This window comes from Dermochelys coriacea, chromosome 4 (assembly GCF_009764565.3).
Source record: "Dermochelys coriacea isolate rDerCor1 chromosome 4, rDerCor1.pri.v4, whole genome shotgun sequence".
Classification (NCBI taxonomy): domain Eukaryota; kingdom Metazoa; phylum Chordata; order Testudines; family Dermochelyidae; genus Dermochelys; species Dermochelys coriacea.
Window position 1 is genome coordinate 109,323,526 of NC_050071.1, and position 21,362 is coordinate 109,344,887.

At 38.9% G+C, this 21,362-nt stretch overlaps 1 protein-coding gene across 1 annotated transcript in view; it reads left to right on the plus strand.

Annotated features, from left to right (window-relative positions):
• Positions 1-21,362, plus strand: part of SEPSECS (Sep (O-phosphoserine) tRNA:Sec (selenocysteine) tRNA synthase) — a 48,160-nt gene that overhangs the window by 4,475 nt on the left and 22,323 nt on the right. The window contains exons 2-8 of the mRNA XM_038398807.2: positions 981-1,135; positions 3,667-3,785; positions 3,873-4,031; positions 6,414-6,567; positions 10,820-10,922; positions 16,591-16,720; positions 17,123-17,214. Coding sequence (XP_038254735.1) covers positions 981-1,135; positions 3,667-3,785; positions 3,873-4,031; positions 6,414-6,567; positions 10,820-10,922; positions 16,591-16,720; positions 17,123-17,214 — 912 coding nt within the window. The remainder of the gene's footprint in view (positions 1-980; positions 1,136-3,666; positions 3,786-3,872; positions 4,032-6,413; positions 6,568-10,819; positions 10,923-16,590; positions 16,721-17,122; positions 17,215-21,362) is intronic.

A 21,362-nucleotide genomic window follows, 5' to 3' on the forward strand; every position in this document is an offset into this window, starting at 1 on the left:
GATTTCAGCACCTCCCTCGATAATCCATTCCAGTGGTTCACCACCCTCCTCGTGAAATAGTTTTCCTAACATCCAACCTAAACCTCCACTACTGATACTTGAGACAATTGCTCCTTGTTCTGTCATCTGCCACCACTGGGAACAACCTAGCTCCATCCTCTTTGGAACCCCCCTTCAAGTAGTTGAAGGCTGCTATCAGATCCCACCTCACTGTTCATTTCTGCAGATTAAATAAGACCAGTTCCTTCAGCTTCTCCTCATAAAATCATTTTTGTTGCCCTCCACTGGACTCTGAGCAATTTGTCCACATCCTTTATGTAGTGGGGGTGGGGTGAAACTGGGTGGCTGTACTCCAGATGTGGCCTCACCAGTGCTGAATAGACAGGAGTAATCACTTCCCTCAATCTGCTGGCAGTGCAGCCCAATATACCATTAGCCTTCTTGGCAACAAGGGAACACTGTTGACTCACATCCAGCTTCTCATCCACTGTAATCCCCAGGTCCTTTTCTGCAGAACTGCTTAGCCAGTCAGTCCCCAGCCTATAGTAGTGCATGGGATTTTTCTGTCCTGAGTGCAGGACTCTTCACTTGTCTTTGTTGAACCTCAAATGTCTTTTAGATCTATTCTCTAATTTGTCTAGGTCACTCTGGATCCAAGCAAGAAACTTCCTAACTGCTCCTGTTTATGCATCCTAAAATGCTGTACTTGGAGACAAATACATCTTAAATTTATTCTTTCTGGAACATTAATATCAAATTGCATTGAGTATAGGAGTGGTTTATTATGTAGGTTTTATTACTAAATGTTCCAATTTCATATACTAGGAAGGGGAGACTAGAAGATTTCTTTAATGTTTTAAATCTGCTCAGTGCACTAAAGAAGATACCAAATTAACAAAACAAATTTACTTACAGAAATCTTATCAATTTTAATTATCCAAATCTAGGCAGTATTTTTATAATTATAATTCCTTCTGAAGGGCAAGTGTCCTGAAGATGGATGGGATGAAAGTACCATCGAACTTTTTCTCCATGAACTTGCCATTATGGATAGCAACAATTTTCTGAGCAACTGTGGTGTGGGTGAGAGGGAAGGAAGAGTGGCATCAGGATTAGTTGCCCGTCGGCATTACAGGTAAGTCTGACAAGTAATTTTAATGCTACTGTTTTATGATGTTTGTAAAGGGCTTATTTTAATATCTTATCAGAGAGTTTGAAAGCATTTGAAAAACATTTCATTACAGACAATTACATCAGTTTCAGATATCATATTTTCCATTAGCAAATCATTGAAAAGTTTTGTAACAAGATTTTTTTGTTAATCTCACTGTGTTCTCACAACTTTGCTCTTAAGGAAATTGTGATTGTTAGAGATGCAAAATTTTGAATTGGTTACATGACAAAGCAAGAAAGAGAAGAGACTTATCTGGTTAAAAAAATAACTTGTGTTACTTGTCCTTTAAAGTTCAGTTTATAGAGCACTGCATTAACCCATCTGTATATTATTCAAAACTTCTTTCTTCTAAACATTATACCTATTGGAAAAGATCCCTTGCATCCAAATAGCTACATATTGATTGTTGTAATTATTAACTCATGACAGAGATTAATTGACATGACCATAAACCAAGTCCATTAAAATTGATTCACAGGAGGTAGAGCTATGAGACAGGGAGGGCTTCTAATAGCTTGAAGTCCTGAGTCTTCTGAGATTTGATGGGTGCTTTGGATATTGAATTTTAGAGACTCTGTAGATATTGCTTTATCTAGATCTGCTGTTTTGGGTTGCTGTCCTATGCCAATTATCTGCATTCTATTGTTATGTCATCTGTAATGTCAGCAGAGTGAAATTTACTGAAATCCCCATCTCTGACATGTTGGCACAAGGACATATTGGAGACTAGTATTCTAGTAAATTTCACTTTCACAAGGTAAGCTCAGTTTGGCCCATCCAGTTTTATAATGGGAGACCTCCAAAGAAAACCAGGGAACTAAATTCCTTTTGCAGTTGCAACTAAATACAGTATTTTCCTTCACTTCTTGTTCTAAATTGCAGTTGTTTAAATTTAATGCATGGTCACAGGGATCTAGCAGTTTTCGAAGGCCCCTGCAATTCTTCTTGAGGAAGAATTGTTCTAATGGAGAACAGATCTGGAGGCATCATCTTTGTCTTCTTTCTCCCATTCCATCTACTTAATTCTGTAGTCAGTCTCTGGCTTGATTGAGCTATGGGATCAGGGGCATCTTCAGAGCATCTCTCTTTCCAAAAGTGCTGCTACCTGGCTTTTCTAAAGGAATGTGGTAGACTAGGAGTTGAACATATTGCAGGTGACAGAGCTGAGGATGTTCCTTAACTGTTGCTGGGCTGGGGCAGTTCTGTCGCCTTATGTACCACTTACACCTACTAGCTTCAGTAATGGGAGAGAGAGAGAATTCTTCTAAGAGTCGTCCTCAGTTCCATCCCCACTTCATTCTCCCGCGAATTATGTAAGTAAAAGAGTGGAGGGGAAGCGTCAGGCAGTGGTTTGAGAGCACACTCCTTCTCAGCCATATTAAAATCAAAATGAATGGCTAGAGTGAGCCCAGCATCTAGAGACCCAGACTAGGAAAGAGAGATAAGGAACATGTAGACTGAGAAAAGGGGGACCAGGGGAACAAAGCATTTTTGTAATTGTAAAGTGAGGATTATGTGCAAATTTTTCAATTATCAAACCAAGTAACTTGCTGTAATTATACTGGAAGTGGGAGGAAAAAAAAACTTCAGATATAAAAACCACCCTCCTAAAAGTTCTGAGTTCCCTCTAGTCAATCAACTCTTCAGTGAGTTGATGTATATGGCTGAAGTCCTCGCTGTCCAAGACAAAAATGGAATTCAAGTTGTTAGTAGTTGTATACTGTTGCTGAGCTTTTAGGCAGCTGCTGCATTTCACTAGTAGGTGAAGTTATTTCTGTAAGTGTGTAGTTCATAAAGGGTTATATGATCCTTCAAGCCTGAAAGGTGCTAAATAATATTCCACATTTATAAATGTAATTTGAGTGGTATCAGAAAGATGCAAGAATGTGAAGAAAGATAGGACTGCACAGAATGAGAAGGAGGAGGTAGTAGAATGCCAGGTGGGTAGAGACAAAATGTGGTGGGAAACAGAGCGGGTATTAACGTAAATGTTTTAAAATTTATTTTTAACAGCATATGTAAACCACTTCATTGCTCTGTTGTGAAATGTATATCAGGCACTGCATCTGTAAAATCCTATGGGTGTACTTTGCATTGTATAATACTGATTTTTATTCTTCAAAAAAATCATTGCTGCAGTGTGTGCAAAGTGTGCTAGCATTTGTAGCATAATCTGAGGGACATCAGGCACTGCTGAAATTTCACAGCCCTTTCTTCCAGTAAATCTACCTAGTGGATAAAGGAGTCACTATTACAGGCCTTCTCAGTTACTCTGTTTAACAAGATGTTTTTGATGGCTTTACTGTACAGAAGTGAGTGAAATAGTCAATTTTATGTTAATATTATAAGGTATTGTAATTCATCTGATTTTGGTGTTGCATTAGATAAGACATTTTATCAATGTTTATCGAATCAAATGCTCTTCAGAAAACAGGAAATACTGCTTTAGGGCTTGAAAAATTCTTAATACAAGTTTAACCTCTTTTGTTCAGGCTAATCCATGGAATTGGGAGGTCAGGAGATATTTCTGCTGTCCAGCCTAAAGCTGCAGGTTCTAGCCTTTTGAACAAACTTACTAATTCAATAGTTCTGGACATTATAAAGCTGGCTGGTAGGTATGAAACTAATATTTCTCTTGTGGGTGATATGGCAGTTAGCAAATATTCTATGCTACTACCTCGTTTGTTTTTATATACAGGTGTCCAGACAGTGACCAATTGCTTTGTGGTTCCTATGGCAACTGGCATGAGTCTAACTCTGTGTTTCTTAACACTGCGGCACAAGAGACCAAAGGCAAAGTATATTATTTGGCCACGCATAGATCAGAAATCTTGCTTTAAATCTATGATCACTGCAGGTAAGAGGAAGAAGGTGGGATTTACCATGCAATGTGGCATTCTAACTACACATGTTTAAAACTATTCTGTTGCTAGTGGTACTGGATTCATAAAACTTGGTGTCTGGAAACAGTAAAATAGACTGTAGAAATCCAAATAGAATATGGAGATATGTAAGAGTAGAGAAAGATATCACTCTGCATAAAAAGAAAGTGAGGAACATGTCTAGAATGTCATGCCCAACTTCAGGCACCATATTACAAGAGACCAAAGAACTGGAAATAGTTCAGCAGAGGACAACAGTTGAGTATTTAACTAGGCAGCCATAGCATTCTCTGAACATCGCTAATTATATGGAATGTGGTTTATTTAAGATACTTGTAATACCTGGTTATATACAGAGGAGAGGTTAAGAATAATAGATTTATATTAGGAAAAAAGAGTAAGAAGAGACATGACAGAGTTGTTCAAAACTTTGACTTAAATAAGATGGATGTCACCAAATTAAAGAATGAATAAGTGTCTCCCCAAAAAAAATAATAATCAGCAAGTATTGGATGTTTAGGGATTGGTAATGTTTAGGGATGCAGAGTCTTACCCCACCTCACCAGTCTGAAACCAGCCTAGGTCAACAGTGACTAAGTCATTGCAGTATGATTTCAGGTTGTCTAGTCCAAGTTCTTGTGGACAGGGGCTCATGTCACAATTTCATTCCTCCATGACGGAGCTGAGGCATGTTGTTAATCCAAGGAGGGAAGACCCACAATGATGCTGCCATGCTAGATTGGAAATTGAAGAATTTATTTGGTCAACTCAATCTTACTCCCTTAGAAGTCAATAGGAAAATTCCCATTGATTGCACTGGGAACAGGAGCAGGCTTGATGGAGTTCAGTACAAACTTCTTTGCATAGATGGAAATTAGGGTGTGAAATGGACTGCTAAAACTGGCAACTTGGGATGTATGAAATTTAAATAAGAAGTTTATTAAAAAAGGGTACAAATACTTCAGAAAGGTGACCAGATATAGATGGATCACGTGACTTCCTTCCATAATAGGAAGTTATTTTAATCCTTATTTTGCTTCGGGATGATAGTTTAAATTACTTTAATTTTTCTGTTTGCATGCCATTCAGTTAAAACTGATCGTGGAAAAAGAAACAGAACACTGGGGCCTTTTTCTTTATGTTTTAGTTGGTACACAAAGTATGGAGGCTAGAAGTAGTGAAACTTCTAGACTTGCTAGATCCACTGTGGAGGAAAATATATGGTTCTACAAAAATCCCACCATATTTTAAGTATCAAACTATGGTATTTTCAAACAAGTGTTTTGAATTTTAATAGAGCCTTAAGTTTGCAGCCCTATTCATATAGTTAGCATGCATAATTGAGCTTTTCAGTAACTCCATAGGTTTTCAATGATGCCATTTTGTCACATACTGAAAAAACTTACATGTGGCACTATGGAGTTGTGCAATTAGATAGTTCCTCAAGCAGTGGCCTAACTGAAAAAATGAATATATGTGCACAAAAGCAGTTTAACCATTTATGACTTAGATGTGTTTAAATTTTTTTTTTTCAAATGCACTGTCTCTTGGGTATGATTTTCAGTGAGGAATAGCCATATATAAAGTTTGCAGTTCAGCTGTTTTATTGAGTCTTTGTAACTAGACAAGTCTTAACACTTTTTAATGTGATTCTTTTTAGTGTTTGTTTAACTCAAACATGGATTAGCAAACTTTGCTCAGATTTTCCAAAAACAAAAATTTAACTTCCAGAATGAGACCAAATGTGGACATTTCCAAACTGATGAATATTTGAGAGTTGAGAATGAGTAAAAACAGGATTGATGAAAGTTGAGTTGCAGCCTTAACTATAGCATTTGCTACAAACTGGTTTTATTTTTAGAAGCGGTTTGATTAGTACTTTTTGCATTTTTTTTCCCAGCAGTACTGTTTTAATGTACCTTGGAATCTTGAAAGGGAAATCCTTTTGACTGATTTCACCTGTCTTCCTCATACTGAATATTTAAAAACAGAATTGGGAGTGAAGGGGTTAATCTGCTTCAGTAAGGGAGATTTCCTTGAACCTGTTGCTGCTACATGGTTCAGCTTGCAAAGTGCACTAGCTTTTACCTAAAGTCCAAGCTCTCCAGTGGGCACCAGTGAAGTTGTCATTTATGTACTGGTGCTTATGCTCTAATAAATTTGTTAGTCTCTAAGGTGCCACAAGTACTCCTTTTCTTCTTAATGATTCTGAATCTCTGAAGTAGTCTTTTACCAGAATAAATGAGTAGAAATTAAATGTGAAATTAAATCAGAGCCAATAAGCATGCATCTAGCCTGAAGATATAGACCTGTAAAATTACTGCTTAATACACACTTATTTTTATTGGCTGGGTTAGGTTTTGAGCCAGTGATGATAGAGAATGTATTAGAAGGTGATGAGCTGCGCACAGACGTAAAGGCGGTAGAGGCTAAAATCCAGGATCTTGGGGCTGAAAATGTTCTCTGTGTTCATTCTACTACATCTTGCTTTGCTCCAAGGGTACCTGACAGGTAATTAATCCTCACGTAATGCTTGGTAACTATTACCAAAGTTTTAAATAACCTTCACATTTATGCTCATCTTCCTAAAATTGATTGATTACTACTACCAATAGTTAATGAAGCTAAATAGCACAGTGAAAGTTTATTTCCAGTTTCCTCCTGGAATTCAGGGAGCAGAAGGATGGAAATAATGTGCCTTCTTCAAAAAAGCATACCAGAAGAAGCAGAAAAGGACGGACAAGAAACAGGGCAGATCTTCCTTTTCATGCCTGGCTGAGGATAATAATCTCATTGCTTTTGGTGATATAAATGTGATTGTAGCCAGCAGTTTTTCATGTGATTCCACAGAAGTGGGTAACAATGGTCTTCTGTAGAATCATACAACAGAAGCTTCCCTGCTAAGTGAGAGGTCACATTTTTCTTAGTTACAGTTCCCTATGCTGCTGTCTTCTTTAGTTCACTGATCAGATGAATTTTTCTCATTTGACCCTTTTGATAGCCCAAGGTGGGATGTCTGTCCACTGTGCAAATACCAGTGTAAATATATAGTATAGCTGCAGCATTGCAAACCTGAAATGTAGATGTACTGCATTGATATTAAAAAAAAAATATTTGCTCTGGTTTAGCTTACCTTGGTTTGAGCACTTACTAGCTAATGTGATGCTGGCACTCTGTTTCCAGCTGTTAAATCACATTAAAATAAGCTTAACATACATTACATTCTTTCCTAATATTACATTTCCATGCAAGCTATTGCTGTAATTGCCACAGGGATGTTATTCAATCATTACTGACAAGGGAGATGAACCACACAATCAAGAATGGGAGATAATATGGTCTTTGAAACACTATATTAAGATGTGGTCTGCACGATGAAATCTTTGAAAACTTGTTCTGGAAACTAGATATTGGATTCTGATAGCTAAATGCGCTCAGTATGTTGGGACAAATTTTCAAAATGAGACCAGTGATAATTGCTTGGAACACCTGCTTTTGTGAATGCAAATAGTGTCTGCATATGCAAATAGATAATAATCCCAAATACTGGGTTTTGCCAGTGTATAATTGTATATCTGTGGGCTCATTTGTGTTCCCAGTACAATTTGTTTAAAGTATAGGTTTTAATAATATTGTTGAGGTTTTGAAAATATAGTACTTTAACTTCAGCATAAGAAATTGCTTAAATTAGGTATAATTACAAAACAAAATAATCTTACTGATTTTGTAATTTTCTTTACTGCATCATATGTATCTATTTGCTTTCATTAATTGCTTTGATACCTAGAAATTCCTAACTGAATGTCTATGAATTTAGAAATGAAACACTATTATCCTACAGTTGAAAAATGGCTAGTGAAAAATATCTTTCACTCTGTTATCCTACATTAGTCAAAACTATCCTACATTTTATTGATTTAAAAAAAAATACCAAACACTTATACATGTTGGAAGGAAAGTGGGATGAATAATTCTGTCAGAATACTATGAACATTACCTGAAGATGAGTTGGAAAATGTATTGGCCATCTTGAATCAAAACTACCAAACTAGTCTGTTTTTGAACTAGTGTAAGTTTCTTTCACTCCTCTGCCTCCTTCTCTCCTTTTTTGAAAAAGTAGTATTCTGTCTCCTGTGACTCTGAAATAAAATACAAGATGGGGGCTGCATTATAGCACATTACAGATAGAGGGTTTTGAGCTTTTTATTAAAAGGATACTTCCAACCATCAAAGACCACAAGATGCATATTCATAAAAGGAAGGTAAATCCCATACATCTCTGGAGGATACCTTTTTATATGTATGTTTTTAAATATCTGACTTTTGTTTTAAATGAACATTTTTAAGCAAGTGTCATGCTACATGAAATTTAGCCTTTTTATTTTTTAAAAGGTCTTTTTTTTAAGCCTAAGTTCATTGTGTGCCCCTTTCTAAGTATTACCGCTCTTTATTGGAATGAGCAGAGCTGTAACGAGGGATTTTAGTGCCTGGGGCAAATATATCTGTGCCCCCTAGAGGTGATGCATGGAGGGGGCTTGCAGGGTCACGTGCCACTCCCCCACCCACTATTTTTGCCTTCTATTGAGGCGTGCCCCACAGTTTGAAAACAGTTACCTCTTGCCAGAAGCTGGTAGATTGGAAGCTAGTGGGAGCTACTTGGGCCCCTGGTTCTTTGCACTGTGGATTTTGCATATGTGCAAAATCCAATGGAAAAGTTATAACTTTTCAAAGAGAATATTTTCAAAAATATATATAAGAAATGTACACAAGTTGGGAGGAAATCAAGGGATTTTAGAGAGATGCCAGAATTGGAACCCTTTTCCAATGTACTAAAAGTGTAGATTTTATAAAATATAAGAGGCCCGAAAAGTTTAGTGAGCTCTGCCCGGTGAACTCCTGCATCTATGCAGAGCTTTATAGATTTTAGTGGGGTTCAGAGGTCCACCCACATGGAGCTCATTGCAGCACTGAGCCTGTATGGTAAATGAAAGTTTATCTGGATTGTAAGAAATCAATTCCAGCAAGGTGCTAATCCATGGATCTTTGCAGTCAGCAATTATAGGGCTACCTATTAAGCCTAAGGAAAATCTCTTTTGTTAGTAAGTTTATCTGAGATATGAAAGCAAAGATATTGGCCCAAATCTTGACATGAGTGTTGCTTGAAAAAAAGAGTACAGGATTCAACTTAGTGTAGAGGAAAGATTTATTGGTAACTAGTAAAATAAAAAGATGGTAGAGAAGACCCAAACACAGAGAAATACCAACCATCCAGATATGGTACTAACTAGGACCAAGTTCATGTGCCTTTAAACTTGCTGGGACCAAGCATATTCAGACTAGTATAGCGGTCCTCTTTTGCGGCCCATATTTGAGAAAGGGCTTAAGTCAATGGTCTTAAGAACATGCTTGCCTATATTAAGGGCCTTAAGCATCACCCTCTGACCCTGCAACTGCAACATACTTTGGTTACTATATTGTGGTTATCTGAAGATACAATAATTTATGTGCAACATCATTTGACTTTCTATGCTATTTGCTTTAAAATTGTACAAACCACTCAGCAGGTTCCAAAACACGTTCTTAATTTAGATTTATGTGCAGACAAAGTATAAAACAAAATAATTTGGTGTGGCAAAGGTGTCAGATTGGAGTAATGGGAGCCCAAAGTCTACTTCCCACAGAGCATGTATAGTATGAGCAGCAGGAGTGCATGTTTCTCCTCCTAGATCTGTCAGTATTTCTCTCCTCTCTTCTAGAGGAACCACTTGTATTGTCAAGACGACAGAGTTACTTCCATGCCAATTTACTCCTTGGCCTCTGCTTAGAATGCAGATGAGCACCAATTGATGTCAAAGGTGCTGGTGGCTTTTGAAATGTGATTACTAAGGTTTGTACTGGGACTACCAACCCAATTAAACATAGGGCACTCAATAGCTATCAGAGGGTAACAACTTTAGTCACTACCCAGCTGGGTTAGATTGAACTGGGAACCTAAAGGTGAAAGGTTCTCTATCTTGTGCTATTTCCAATCTCTTTAGACGTTTCATTCCCCACACAAATTTTAAAACTTCAGTCAAACCCTTTTTGGGGCTAAGTGCTATAAATTAAAAAATACAGTAAGCTGAAACATGCTATAAAAAACCCATTTTTGCAACTCCAATGAAAGTTTTTTGCAGGGGTGCTTTTTACTAAAAAGTTCTTTGGAACCAAGGTTAAGCATGAAAAATTTGAGCCCAACCCAAAAGGTTAGAGAGTGGGTATACGTAACTAAGAATGTTAGTTTACCAAAAAACCTTTCCGTTTAACTATCAGGTCACAATGGTAATACTGAGGTATGTCTGCTTTCAGCTGGGATCATGCCTCCCAGCCTCGGTGGACAGAGACACGCTAGTTCTCCTTGAGCTTGTATTCTAAAAATAGCAGTGTGGACTTTGTAGCGCAGGTTAACTACCCGAGTTAGGACTGAGGAGGTCAGGTGGGCCTATACTTGAGCAGTTAGTCTGTGCCACTGCCCATGCTCGGATGTCTGTACTGGTATTTTTAGTATACTAGCTTAAGGAGAACTAGCATGTATCTGTCTACCCAGCTGGGGCATACTCCCAGTTGCAGTGTACCCTAATATAATTGTGGAGAAGTTGCCTTTTTCCTCGCTTGCCCCCATTTTGATCTTATATTAATTAGTCCTTAAATGGCCTGACTCATACCATAACTTCACTGTGTTGGGATATAAGTGTTTTCCTAATTTGCACTTCTATGTTTGTAGACTGGAAGAACTGGCTGTGATTTGTTCTAATTATGACATTCCTCATATTGTCAACAATGCATATGGAGTTCAGTCTTCAAAATGTATGCATCTCATCCAGCAGGTATGAGGCTTGTATTTCAAATGAGACTTTTTTAAATGATATATTTATGTTAACCTTTGATATGCAGTTTATAGAACTACAAAATGCACAACATGGGCACATTCTGTCAAATGTTTTTGCAGACTTGAATCTAATCTCAGGCAGTTTTGCCTGAGTCTGAGTAGATTCAAAGGACAGTACTTTTTCAGAGCTGCTTCCCCCTGCTGACAAAGTCAGGTGGGCCAAATTGAGCAGAATTGGTTTCCAGCAACTTTCCTACATTTTAGACTAAAAGGGATATTCTTGAAGGGTTATTTGGACTCTCCACAACTTCCTAGTTAGGGGCTTGAAGTAATATTCATCAGCTTCTGATTATTATTCAGACTACAAAATCAGAAACATACAAAGTAACATTGAAAGAAAAGGAAGAAAAATAATTTCCCACAAATCACTTAGGATTTTTTAATTGCCAAAAATATGGGAGAGACTTCAGGGTATTGGTGATGTTAAATCAATAAAGTATATATAAATAATTTGTCAAAGTTAATGCACCATGTGAATTTGAGGCTGAGGAAAGAGTAAGGAAAAGAAAGGGGTTGGGAGGGGGGAGAGTTCCAAACGGTTTCCCAAAATGCCAAGCAGTATGTGGCCCTTTCAGCTGCTTCCAATTCTTTTTCTAGTGTAAAAAGGATGGAAGCTGTTCAGTATTCCAGATGTCATTATTATAGAAGAAAGCGAGTTAAAATTGGCAGCTGGGCAAGCAAACTGCTGCTGAAAGTGGGGAAGTTGGGGACGGAACCAAATAGTTCAGATAACCCTTTTTTAAAATGAGGGGGAGACTTGGAAGAAATAAATAAATATATGCTCACCTTTTGTCTACTGTCTGGAACATAACATTTTCCCCATCTTTGCTTCATTTTATTAAGAAATACTTTTCATAGTGGAAGAATATGTTTTATGTCTTCTTAAAACTGCTTCCTAAACTTATTAAAACAATTATATGTAAAATCATGGACTGTAATTGAATAGGAATTAAGACCTCTTCAGGTTGTGAATTATTAGGCACCTTATTATTGATGCACTTCTGAGGTGGCTGAAGGAATATGACAGAAGTGCCACAACATCCTACCAATGTCCACCTCATCCTTGCTTATTGCTACAGACTGTTCCAGGGAGAGGAACAACTGACTGACACTGGATAAGCTACTTTGTTATGTTTCAGAGTAGCAGCCGTGTTAGTCTGTATCCGCAAAAAGAAAAGGAGTACTTGTGGCACCTTAGCGACAAACAGTCTCTAAGGTGCCACAAGTACTCCTTTTCTTTCTACTTTGTTAAAATGCTACTTTTTAAAAAAATGCCTGTTTTGGGAGAATTGTTTATTAAATGACATTTCCTAATATGCAGCATCAGCCCTAAAACTATTAAAACCCTTGTATCTCAGTAGTTGCCATGTACATGTGGTTTTTTTGTCAACAACACCTTCAGAAGTTTAGACTGAAGAGAATTCTGAGGTCTTTAGTTATTTTCATAACATTCCTTTTCCTAGATGTTTGTGGAAATTCCTTGTTTTAAAGGGACGCTGTCAACTTAAATCTTTCTGAGAAATGTTTTACTGACTGTTACAAACATCTAATATGGCTATAACTGAAAGATTAGAGGAAAAGACATCTGTCAGCATGTTTAATTTTGTACATCTGACAGCACTTTGTATCATTTCTAATATTTCCCGTGTGGTACGATCCATTGTCTACAGCCAAGCTCTATGATATAACCGCATTTGCTCCAACCCCTCAGACAGACAAACACCTACAAGATCTCTATCATGCATTCCTACAACTACAATACCCACCTGCTGAAGTGAAGAAACAGATTGACAGAGCCAGAAGAGTACCCAGAAGTCACCTACTACAGGACAGGCCCAACAAAGAAAATAACAGAACGCCACTAGCCATCACCTTCAGCCCCCAACTAAAACCTCTCCAACGCATCATCAAGGATCTACAACCTATCCTGAAGGACGAGCCATCACTCTCACAGATCTTGGGAGACAGGCCAGTCCTTGCTTACAGACAGCCCCCCAATCTGAAGCAAATACTCACCAGCAACCACACACCAAACAGAACCACTAACCCAGGAACCTATCCTTGCAAAAAAGCCCGTTGCCAACTCTGTCCACATATCTATTCAGGGGACACCATCATAGGGCCTAATCACATCAGCCACACTATCAGAGGCTCGTTCACCTGCGCATCTACCAATGTGATATATGCCATCATGTGCCAGCAATGCCCCTCTGCCATGTACATTGGCCAAACTGGACAGTCTCTACGTAAAAGAATGAATGGACACAAATCAGACGTCAAGAATTATAACATTCAAAAACCAGTTGGAGAACACTTCAATCTCTCTGGTCACTCTATTACAGACCTAAGAGTGGCTATCCTTCAACAAAAAAGCTTCAAAAACAGACTCCAACGAGAGACTGCTGAATTGGAATTAATTTGCAAACTGGATACAATTAACTTAGGCTTGAATAGAGACTGGGAGTGGATGAGTCATTACACAAAGTAAAACTATTTCCCCATGGTATTTCTCCCCCCCACCCCACCCCCCACTGTTCCTCTGATATTCTTGTTAACTGCTGGAATTAGCCTACCTGCTTGTCACCATGAAAGGTTTTCCTCCTTCCCCCCCCTGCTGTTGGTGATGGCTTATCTTAAGTGATCACTCTCCTTACAGTGTGTATGATAAACCCATTGTTTCATGTTCTCTGTGTGTGTATATCAATCTCCCCTCTGTTTTTTCCACCAAATGCATCCGCTGAAGTGAGCTGTAGCTCACGAAAGCTTATGCTCTAATAAATTTGTTAGTCTCTAAGGTGCCACAAGTACTCCTTTTCTTTTTGCGAATACAGACTAACACGGCTGCTACTCTGAAACCTGTCATAATTGTTTGTGAAGCATTTTGATCTTCACATGGATGGGGCTGTATAATTGCTGAGTATTATTCTATAGCTAATGAGGGTTTCTTATCAGAGAAACTATATTATAGGCTAAACTTATGATCAGAATGTTAAGAAAATTTTCCTGTGTCAACTCAAATGGAAAAAATCATTTGTAATGATAATCTTGTCAAGAAACACTGAAAAGCACAATTATGTACATTAGTGTATTGGGCTGTGTATTTCTTTCTGGTTTGTATCTAGATATTTCTTATGATATAATCTTAAACATTTAACTGAAGTCATTATTTCAGAGTTTAACTCTTTTCTTCAATAGAAATTATATAATCTAGGAGGAAATTAATTTTAAGGTATATTTAGAAGCCTATGCATTCCATGATAACAGTGGCAGAATTTGTCAATGGTAAGGGATGACCTGAAGAACAATGGGCCCTGGGAAAAGTTCAAAGGTCCCAAACCACCATCATCCTCAAGATATTGGGAAGTTGGGGCATTCCACCCCTCCAATGTAATGATAGATATAGATGGAAGGAGAAGCTACCTGAAGTTCCCAGGGTACCTGCTTATCCCTGTTGTCACGAGGCAAGTGCACCACATGCCCTCTTGAGGTGTGGTAATTATTTCCCCGTCGCATCCTTCCGATCACCCCTTGTTTTGGGATAGTGTGGCCTAGTGGTAAAAGTCAATATGGCCACTCTCTCAAGGTTGTGTGGCCCAATGGCCAGCATCAGGTTGTGGGACCTAATGGTCCGAGTGAATATGGCTTCCCAGTTCAGCCAGGGTATATAGCCTAGCGGCCACAGGCAGCAGGGCCACCCTCTCTCGGGGCCACGTGGCCTAGCGGCCACAGGCAGCAGGGCCACCCTCTCTCGGGGCCACGTGGCCTAGCGGCCACAGGCAGAAGAGTGGGCCACCACCCCAGGGTGGCTGTCAGCCAAGTAGGGGGACCTGGGCCCTCCCTGCACCACCAGATCCCAGCTCAGGGCCATGTGAGTGGCAAGTATGCCCACCACTGAGTCAGCAGGGAATCCATTCAAAACATGCTGACCCCACTCAGCACCACAACTTATCTCCCTGAACTACTTCCTACCTGGTTCCTGATGCCAAAGATTTTGAGCTCCTCAGTCAGTGAAGCTCCCAGCATCTCCGCCACTCCTTGGCCATCCTTCAGAGTCTCAACATCCCTGGCTTCTGCCATCTGGGGCTTCAGCGGTTCATAAGCTGCAACTTGTAGCATGCATTTTCTTTCCAACAGTCAGCCCTGAGTGGGCTGAACTGCTCCCTTTTATACCTAATCTCCAGCTGGAGCATGCCCAGCAGGGCCGCGGGGGATTGGCCTCCTCATCCCAGAGAGTAGAGTTAACTCTCACAGTACCAGTGCGAGGCAAGTGCACCCGGTCACACTTGTACACACTCATTACTAATAGACCAATGGATTGTGCATAGGTAGCATGATGAATTCCAGAAAATAAATGCTAGAAGGATGGATCCAACAAACCAAAATTGAATGGGAGGATGAGGAGGAAAAAAACTAGTTTTTTTTCTTTTGTTTGTTTGTGAAGAGGTGGAGAGATCTTGTTCCCAGTACCCTGTCAACTGCCCCACTTTTCCCTTTCCCCCAACTAAATGCAGGTGCTAAACCTCTGGCATTCATCTCTGCACCAAAAAGCTGCCAACTCCTTGGCTCCCTTCCACTCACCACCCAAACAGATGTTTAAAAAACAGAAGTGACAATACATCTTCTATATTTTGGTATTGTCACAGATACTGGTATCATTCATGTAGCTTGATTTAATATACAATAAATTGTGTGCTTGAGTATATTATACTGATTTCATGCTGCTGCAGACTTCTCAGCTAACTGGAGAATTCATAAATTCGTGACTTTTAAAAGGCCAGAAAGGACCACTATGATTTTTTTTCTAGTCTGACCTTCTGCATAACAGAGATCATAAGACTTCTCTGAATTCACAGGATTTGTGCTTCAGAAGTCGGAGCCTTGCCGCAGTATTTACATCCTGTGTCTTGGAGAATACTTGGCCCCCTGGTTATAATCATAGTTTGTTTTATTGGGGGGAACTTGGCTCCATTTACAGTAGTGGAGTACTTGGATCTTCATATTATAGGCAATCTTATATGATACAACTAACTGAAATCTTGGTAAGGACAGTGTTTGAGTGTTCTCCCACAATCATCCACTGGTTTTAATGGGAATTATATATCTGCACTGAGGAAAAGACTCTGTTTTCTCAATTAAACATAGCTACACCGTAGCCATTTTTATATATAAATATAATCCCTGATTGAGACTCAATTTGGTAAACGTTTGAAATGTTGAGGGTTACTGACTTTTATAGCAGTTATACAGTTAAAAATCCATGCAGTACTTTGAAAATGTACTACATTGTGTAAGACTTCAACTTAGTTCAGTGTTTCAGTTCCTTGCAAAATAGGGATTAATAGTAGAATTACAGATAGATGAACCTGTGGTATATGTAGCAATGCAACCATGTTCTTAGCAAACACTACTAAGAAAAGGAACTGTAAACATTTTAATTTTGTTTTAGGTCTACTGTATTTTCTGTGAGAGTTTTATTAATGTAACTTGCTGTCCATTGCTTTTACACATAATACAACTGGATGATGTCTAACACTTGTTCCTAATGTGTACATGTGTGTGGGGTGGTTGTGTTGTTTTTGTTTTGTTTTGTTTTGTTTTGTTTTTAGGGTGCTCGAGTAGGTAGAATAGATGCTTTCATCCAGAGCTTGGACAAAAATTTTATGGTTCCAGTAGGTGGTGCTGTCATTGCTGGCTTCAGTGATTCCTTCATCCAGGATATCAGCAAGATGTACCCAGGTAAATAATTGACAGATTGATTCATCTTTGTGAAATAACTGAAGAGAACTTGAATATCTGCTTCTACGTGTGTGTGTGTGTGTGTGTGTGTGTGTGTGTGTGTACACATTCATCTTTGTGAAATAACTGCAGAGAATTTGAATATTTGCTTATATGTGTGTGTGTGTGTGTGTCACTTCACAGTTCAGTTACTTCACAAAGATGAATGTGTGTATATACACACACATACATTTAGAAGCAGATATTCAAGTTCTCTGCAGTTATTTCACAAAGATGAATCAATCTGTCAAAATATATAAAATGATATATATAAAATTATATGTGTGCGTGTGTGTATGTGTGTGTGTATATATAAAAAATATGAGAGAGAGAATGAAAATAATCTGTATATCATTGCTTCAGGAAGAGCGTCAGCATCTCCTTCCTTAGATGTCCTCATTACACTACTGTCCCTGGGTAAAAGTGGCTACAGACAGCTACTAAAAGAGAGAAAGGTAAGTTTTCTGCCAAACACCATTTCTTTTTCTTTGTAAATATAGTGCAGTCACAGTACAGCCCAGGAGCATTCACATATGAGTATATGCAGTTTGCCTGTTTATCACTGGATCCCAAACTAGAAAATTAATCTAAAATCCTTTACTGTATTTCAGGAGCCACATACCTCATTGTTTAAAAATATATGTGACTTCCAAAATAAATCTTTTACTTTTGAAAACAACAGCAGTGCAAATTCCAGACTGTTTCTGACTTTGAAAACAAAATTGCTTGAAACATGGATCATTTTTTTAAAATGTTCATGTATTTGGCCTGACATTTCACTTCAAAAGCATGCAGCTCACAGGAAGAATACTAATTGAAACTTGAAAAACAGTTTGTAGTAGAGTTAATGGGAGTGGTTATGTTTTAGGTTGGATCATCTAATTTCAGAAGCGCTGTCAATCTAGGCAAATACTTCCTTTGTGGCTGGGTCAGCTATTTTGCAGCCTGTCAGTAATACATGACCCAAAAGAAAGTTGTGAGGATTTGAATTTATGTAAATGTCTGCGTCTTCTATTATTTTATTTTGTATTGGGCTTAGACATGGTGTCTCTTGTCTATTTGTGCATATCACATGCATGAAATAAAACAGTCTGAACTTCATAGTCTCTCTCTTGTTCAAATACAATTCCATCTAACACCTTTAATCACTAGATTCACAAATAAGGTGGTATACAGTAGTTAGCTATATTTTGACTAATGAACAAAAAACCTGAGATTTGCATCAGTAAATGTTTCCTTTTTCTTCCACCCATTCCCTTAAATAATCGTAAACAAATTAATTATGCCTTTCTTTAAAATTAATTTTGATTGTACACTTTATAACAGTGGTGAATATGTAATGTGTAGCTGTAGGAATTGTCCATGTCACAAATATGGTAATTCTTTAACAAATAAAATGTCTTAATGAATAGCTGTATATTTCAAAAGTAATGACATTATTTTCCTGGAACTAGGATTCTAAAGTGAATAAAACATCAGATATTTACAACTTCAATAGGCAGATCTTTTTTATTCAAAATGTGGCTATACGCTATAAACATACTTTATGTATGGTGTAAATATTTCCTTTATTGGATTTGTGGTAGGAATAAGAACCCTTTTTGTTTAAATGTGCTTGCTCCTGAACTGTATAACTCTAATAGTGATAATTTATTGTCTGTGCTCTGTGAAGGCAAAGCTATTATGCTCTCAGCAGGAACTATTTATAGCTTGACATTGAATACTTCTTTCTATATTGGTGCAGCCTACACCTACTCAAAAAAGAAGTGAAGCTATAAAAACCTCCATGTATTTTTTTTATTTCTTTTCTTACCTTATCCTTATTCACACAAAATGTTACTTCAGGTTATTTGAGCTCAACTCAAAACGAAGAGCCCAGATTTTTAAGTAAAGAAGGATAATCTCTTGCAACAGAGGGAAGCAAGAACCAGACTCTGTTTCTGCCCTTTGCTGGGGAGAATTGTGTCAAGGTGTAAAATGTTATCTGGTGGCAGAGAGAGGAGTGTACATGGAATAAGCAGGCCCAGAGGTTCAGGGCATAGGGCAATATAGAGGGAGTGGTTGTGTGACCAAGGGCAGAGCAGTGAGGGGATCTAGCTGACTTGCAGGGCTAGGGCTAAGGGGCTGTTAAATTGCTGTGTAGATGTTCAGTCAGTCTGGCACCCAGGTTCTAGGACTCTGTGAGGTGGGAGGGTCCCAGAGCTCAGGCTGCAGCCTGAGCCCAAACGTCTACACCACAATTAAACAGCCCCTTAGCCTGAGTCAGCTGGCAAAGGCCAGCTGCAGTTGTCTAATTCCAGTATAAACATACCCAAGTGTGCACGTATTTAGAGTGCAAGTGGCTGGGGCTGGCAGCAGGTGAACCTACATGAGAGATTGATGTGTCTTTAAGGGACAAATGCAGTGGGCATGTCTGGGAAAGAAGAACTGATCACAAACACTTTCACCACTTTCAACAATTTCCATCCCACCATCAACCTCAGCCTGGACCAGTCCACACAAGAGATCCACTTCCTGGACACTACTGTGCTAATAAGCGATGGTCACATAAACACCACCCTATATCGGAAACCTACTGACCGCTATTCCTACCTACATGCCTCTAGCTTTCATCCAGATCATACCACTCGATTCATTGTCTACAGCCAAGCGCTACGATATAACTGCATTTGCTCCAACCCCTCAGACAGAGACAAACACCTACAAGATCTCTATCATGCATTCCTACAACTACAATACCCACCTGCTGAAGTGAAGAAACAGATTGACAGAGCCAGAAGTGTACCCAGAAGTCACCTACTACAGGACAGGCCCAACAAAGAAAACAACAGAACGCCACTAGCCATCACCTTCAGCCCCCAACTAAAACCTCTCCAACGCATCATCAAGGATCTACAACCTATCCTGAAGGACGACCCATCACTCTCACAGGTCTTGGGAGAGAGACCAGTCCTTGCTTACAGACAGCCCCCCAATCTGAAGCAAATACTCACCAGCAACCACACAACAGAACCACTAACCCAGGAACCTATCCTTGCAACAAAGCCCGTTGCCAACTCTGTCCACATATCTATTCAGGGGATACCATCATAGGGCCTAATCACATCAGCCACACTATCAGAGGCTCGTTCACCTGCGCATCTACCAATGTGATATATGCCATCATGTGCCAGCAATGCCCCTCTGCCATGTACATTGGCCAAACTGGACAGTCTCTACGTAAAAGAATGAATGGACACAAATCAGACGTCAAGAATTATAACATTCAAAAACCAGTTGGAGAACACTTCAATCTCTCTGGTCACTCGATCACAGACCTAAGAGTGGCTATCCTTCAACAAAAAAGCTTCAAAACCAGACTCCAATGAGAAACTGCTGAATTGGAATTAATTTGCAAACTGGATACAATTAACTTAGGCTTGAATAGAGACTGGGAATGGATGAGTCATTACACAAAGTAAAACTATTTCCCCATGGTATTTCTCCCTCCCACCCCACCCCCCACTGTTCCTCTGATACTCTTGTTAACTGCTGGAATTAGCCTACCTTGCTTGTCACCATGAAAGGTTTTCCTCCTTCCCCCCCCCCGCTGCTGGTGATGGCTTATCTTAAGTGATCACTCTCCTTACAGTGAGTATGATAAACCCATTGTTTCATGTTCTCGGTGTGTGTGTATATAAATCTCTCCTCTGTTTTTTCCACCAAATACATCCGATGAAGTGAGCTGTAGCTCACGAAAGCTTATGCTCTAATAAATTTGTTAGTCTCTAAGGTGCCACAAGTACTCCTTTTCTTTTTGCGAATACAGACTAACACGGCTGCTACTCTGAAACCTTCACCACTGTTTTGCTGTCTCCGGGGGGGAGGGGGGCGGGGGAGAATGAAAGCAGTTTTTTTTCTTTCTCCCCTCTTCTAGCCCTGTCACCTCCATCATCACACTTAACATCTAGTGGCAGTATTGCCTCATGCCTTTTATATTAATTGACCCAGGGACTGTCTCTTGCTATGTATTTACAGACTGCCTAGCACAATGAATTCCCAATATTAGTTGGGGACTCTAGGCACTACTGGAATGCAAAGAACAATAATAGACACATAGTCAAATATGACAAGTACATGAATGTTTTCTCATTTTGAATTCTAGTATTATGTAAAGGTTAGATTTCTAAGAGGTGATCTTTTGGTGCTCTTAAATAATATGCTTGTTGTGCATCAAATTCTATATTTCAGGTTTTAACATGAAACCTATATTTTATATACTTATTTCTTTGGCTGAACCAGACAATATGTACCAAACATAGTAGTAATACTATTCCTGACGTCCAAAGCAAAATATTACTCATGCTGAGGAGCAAATGTTAAGAAACTCAGAATAAACACGACAACCAAGGAACCTAAATTACAGTATCAGATTTAACATTGGTTACCTATACTGTGGAGAACATCTTACTGCTCTATCTAACCATCTGATATGTTGGTAATATCAGGAAGGCAACTACAGAGTATTGTGGTCAACTATTTAACATTTTCCTTAGTTTTCTCAATGACGGAATGGTCAGGATGTATTGGCTACTGCTGAGACACAGCCAGCATATGTTATTTC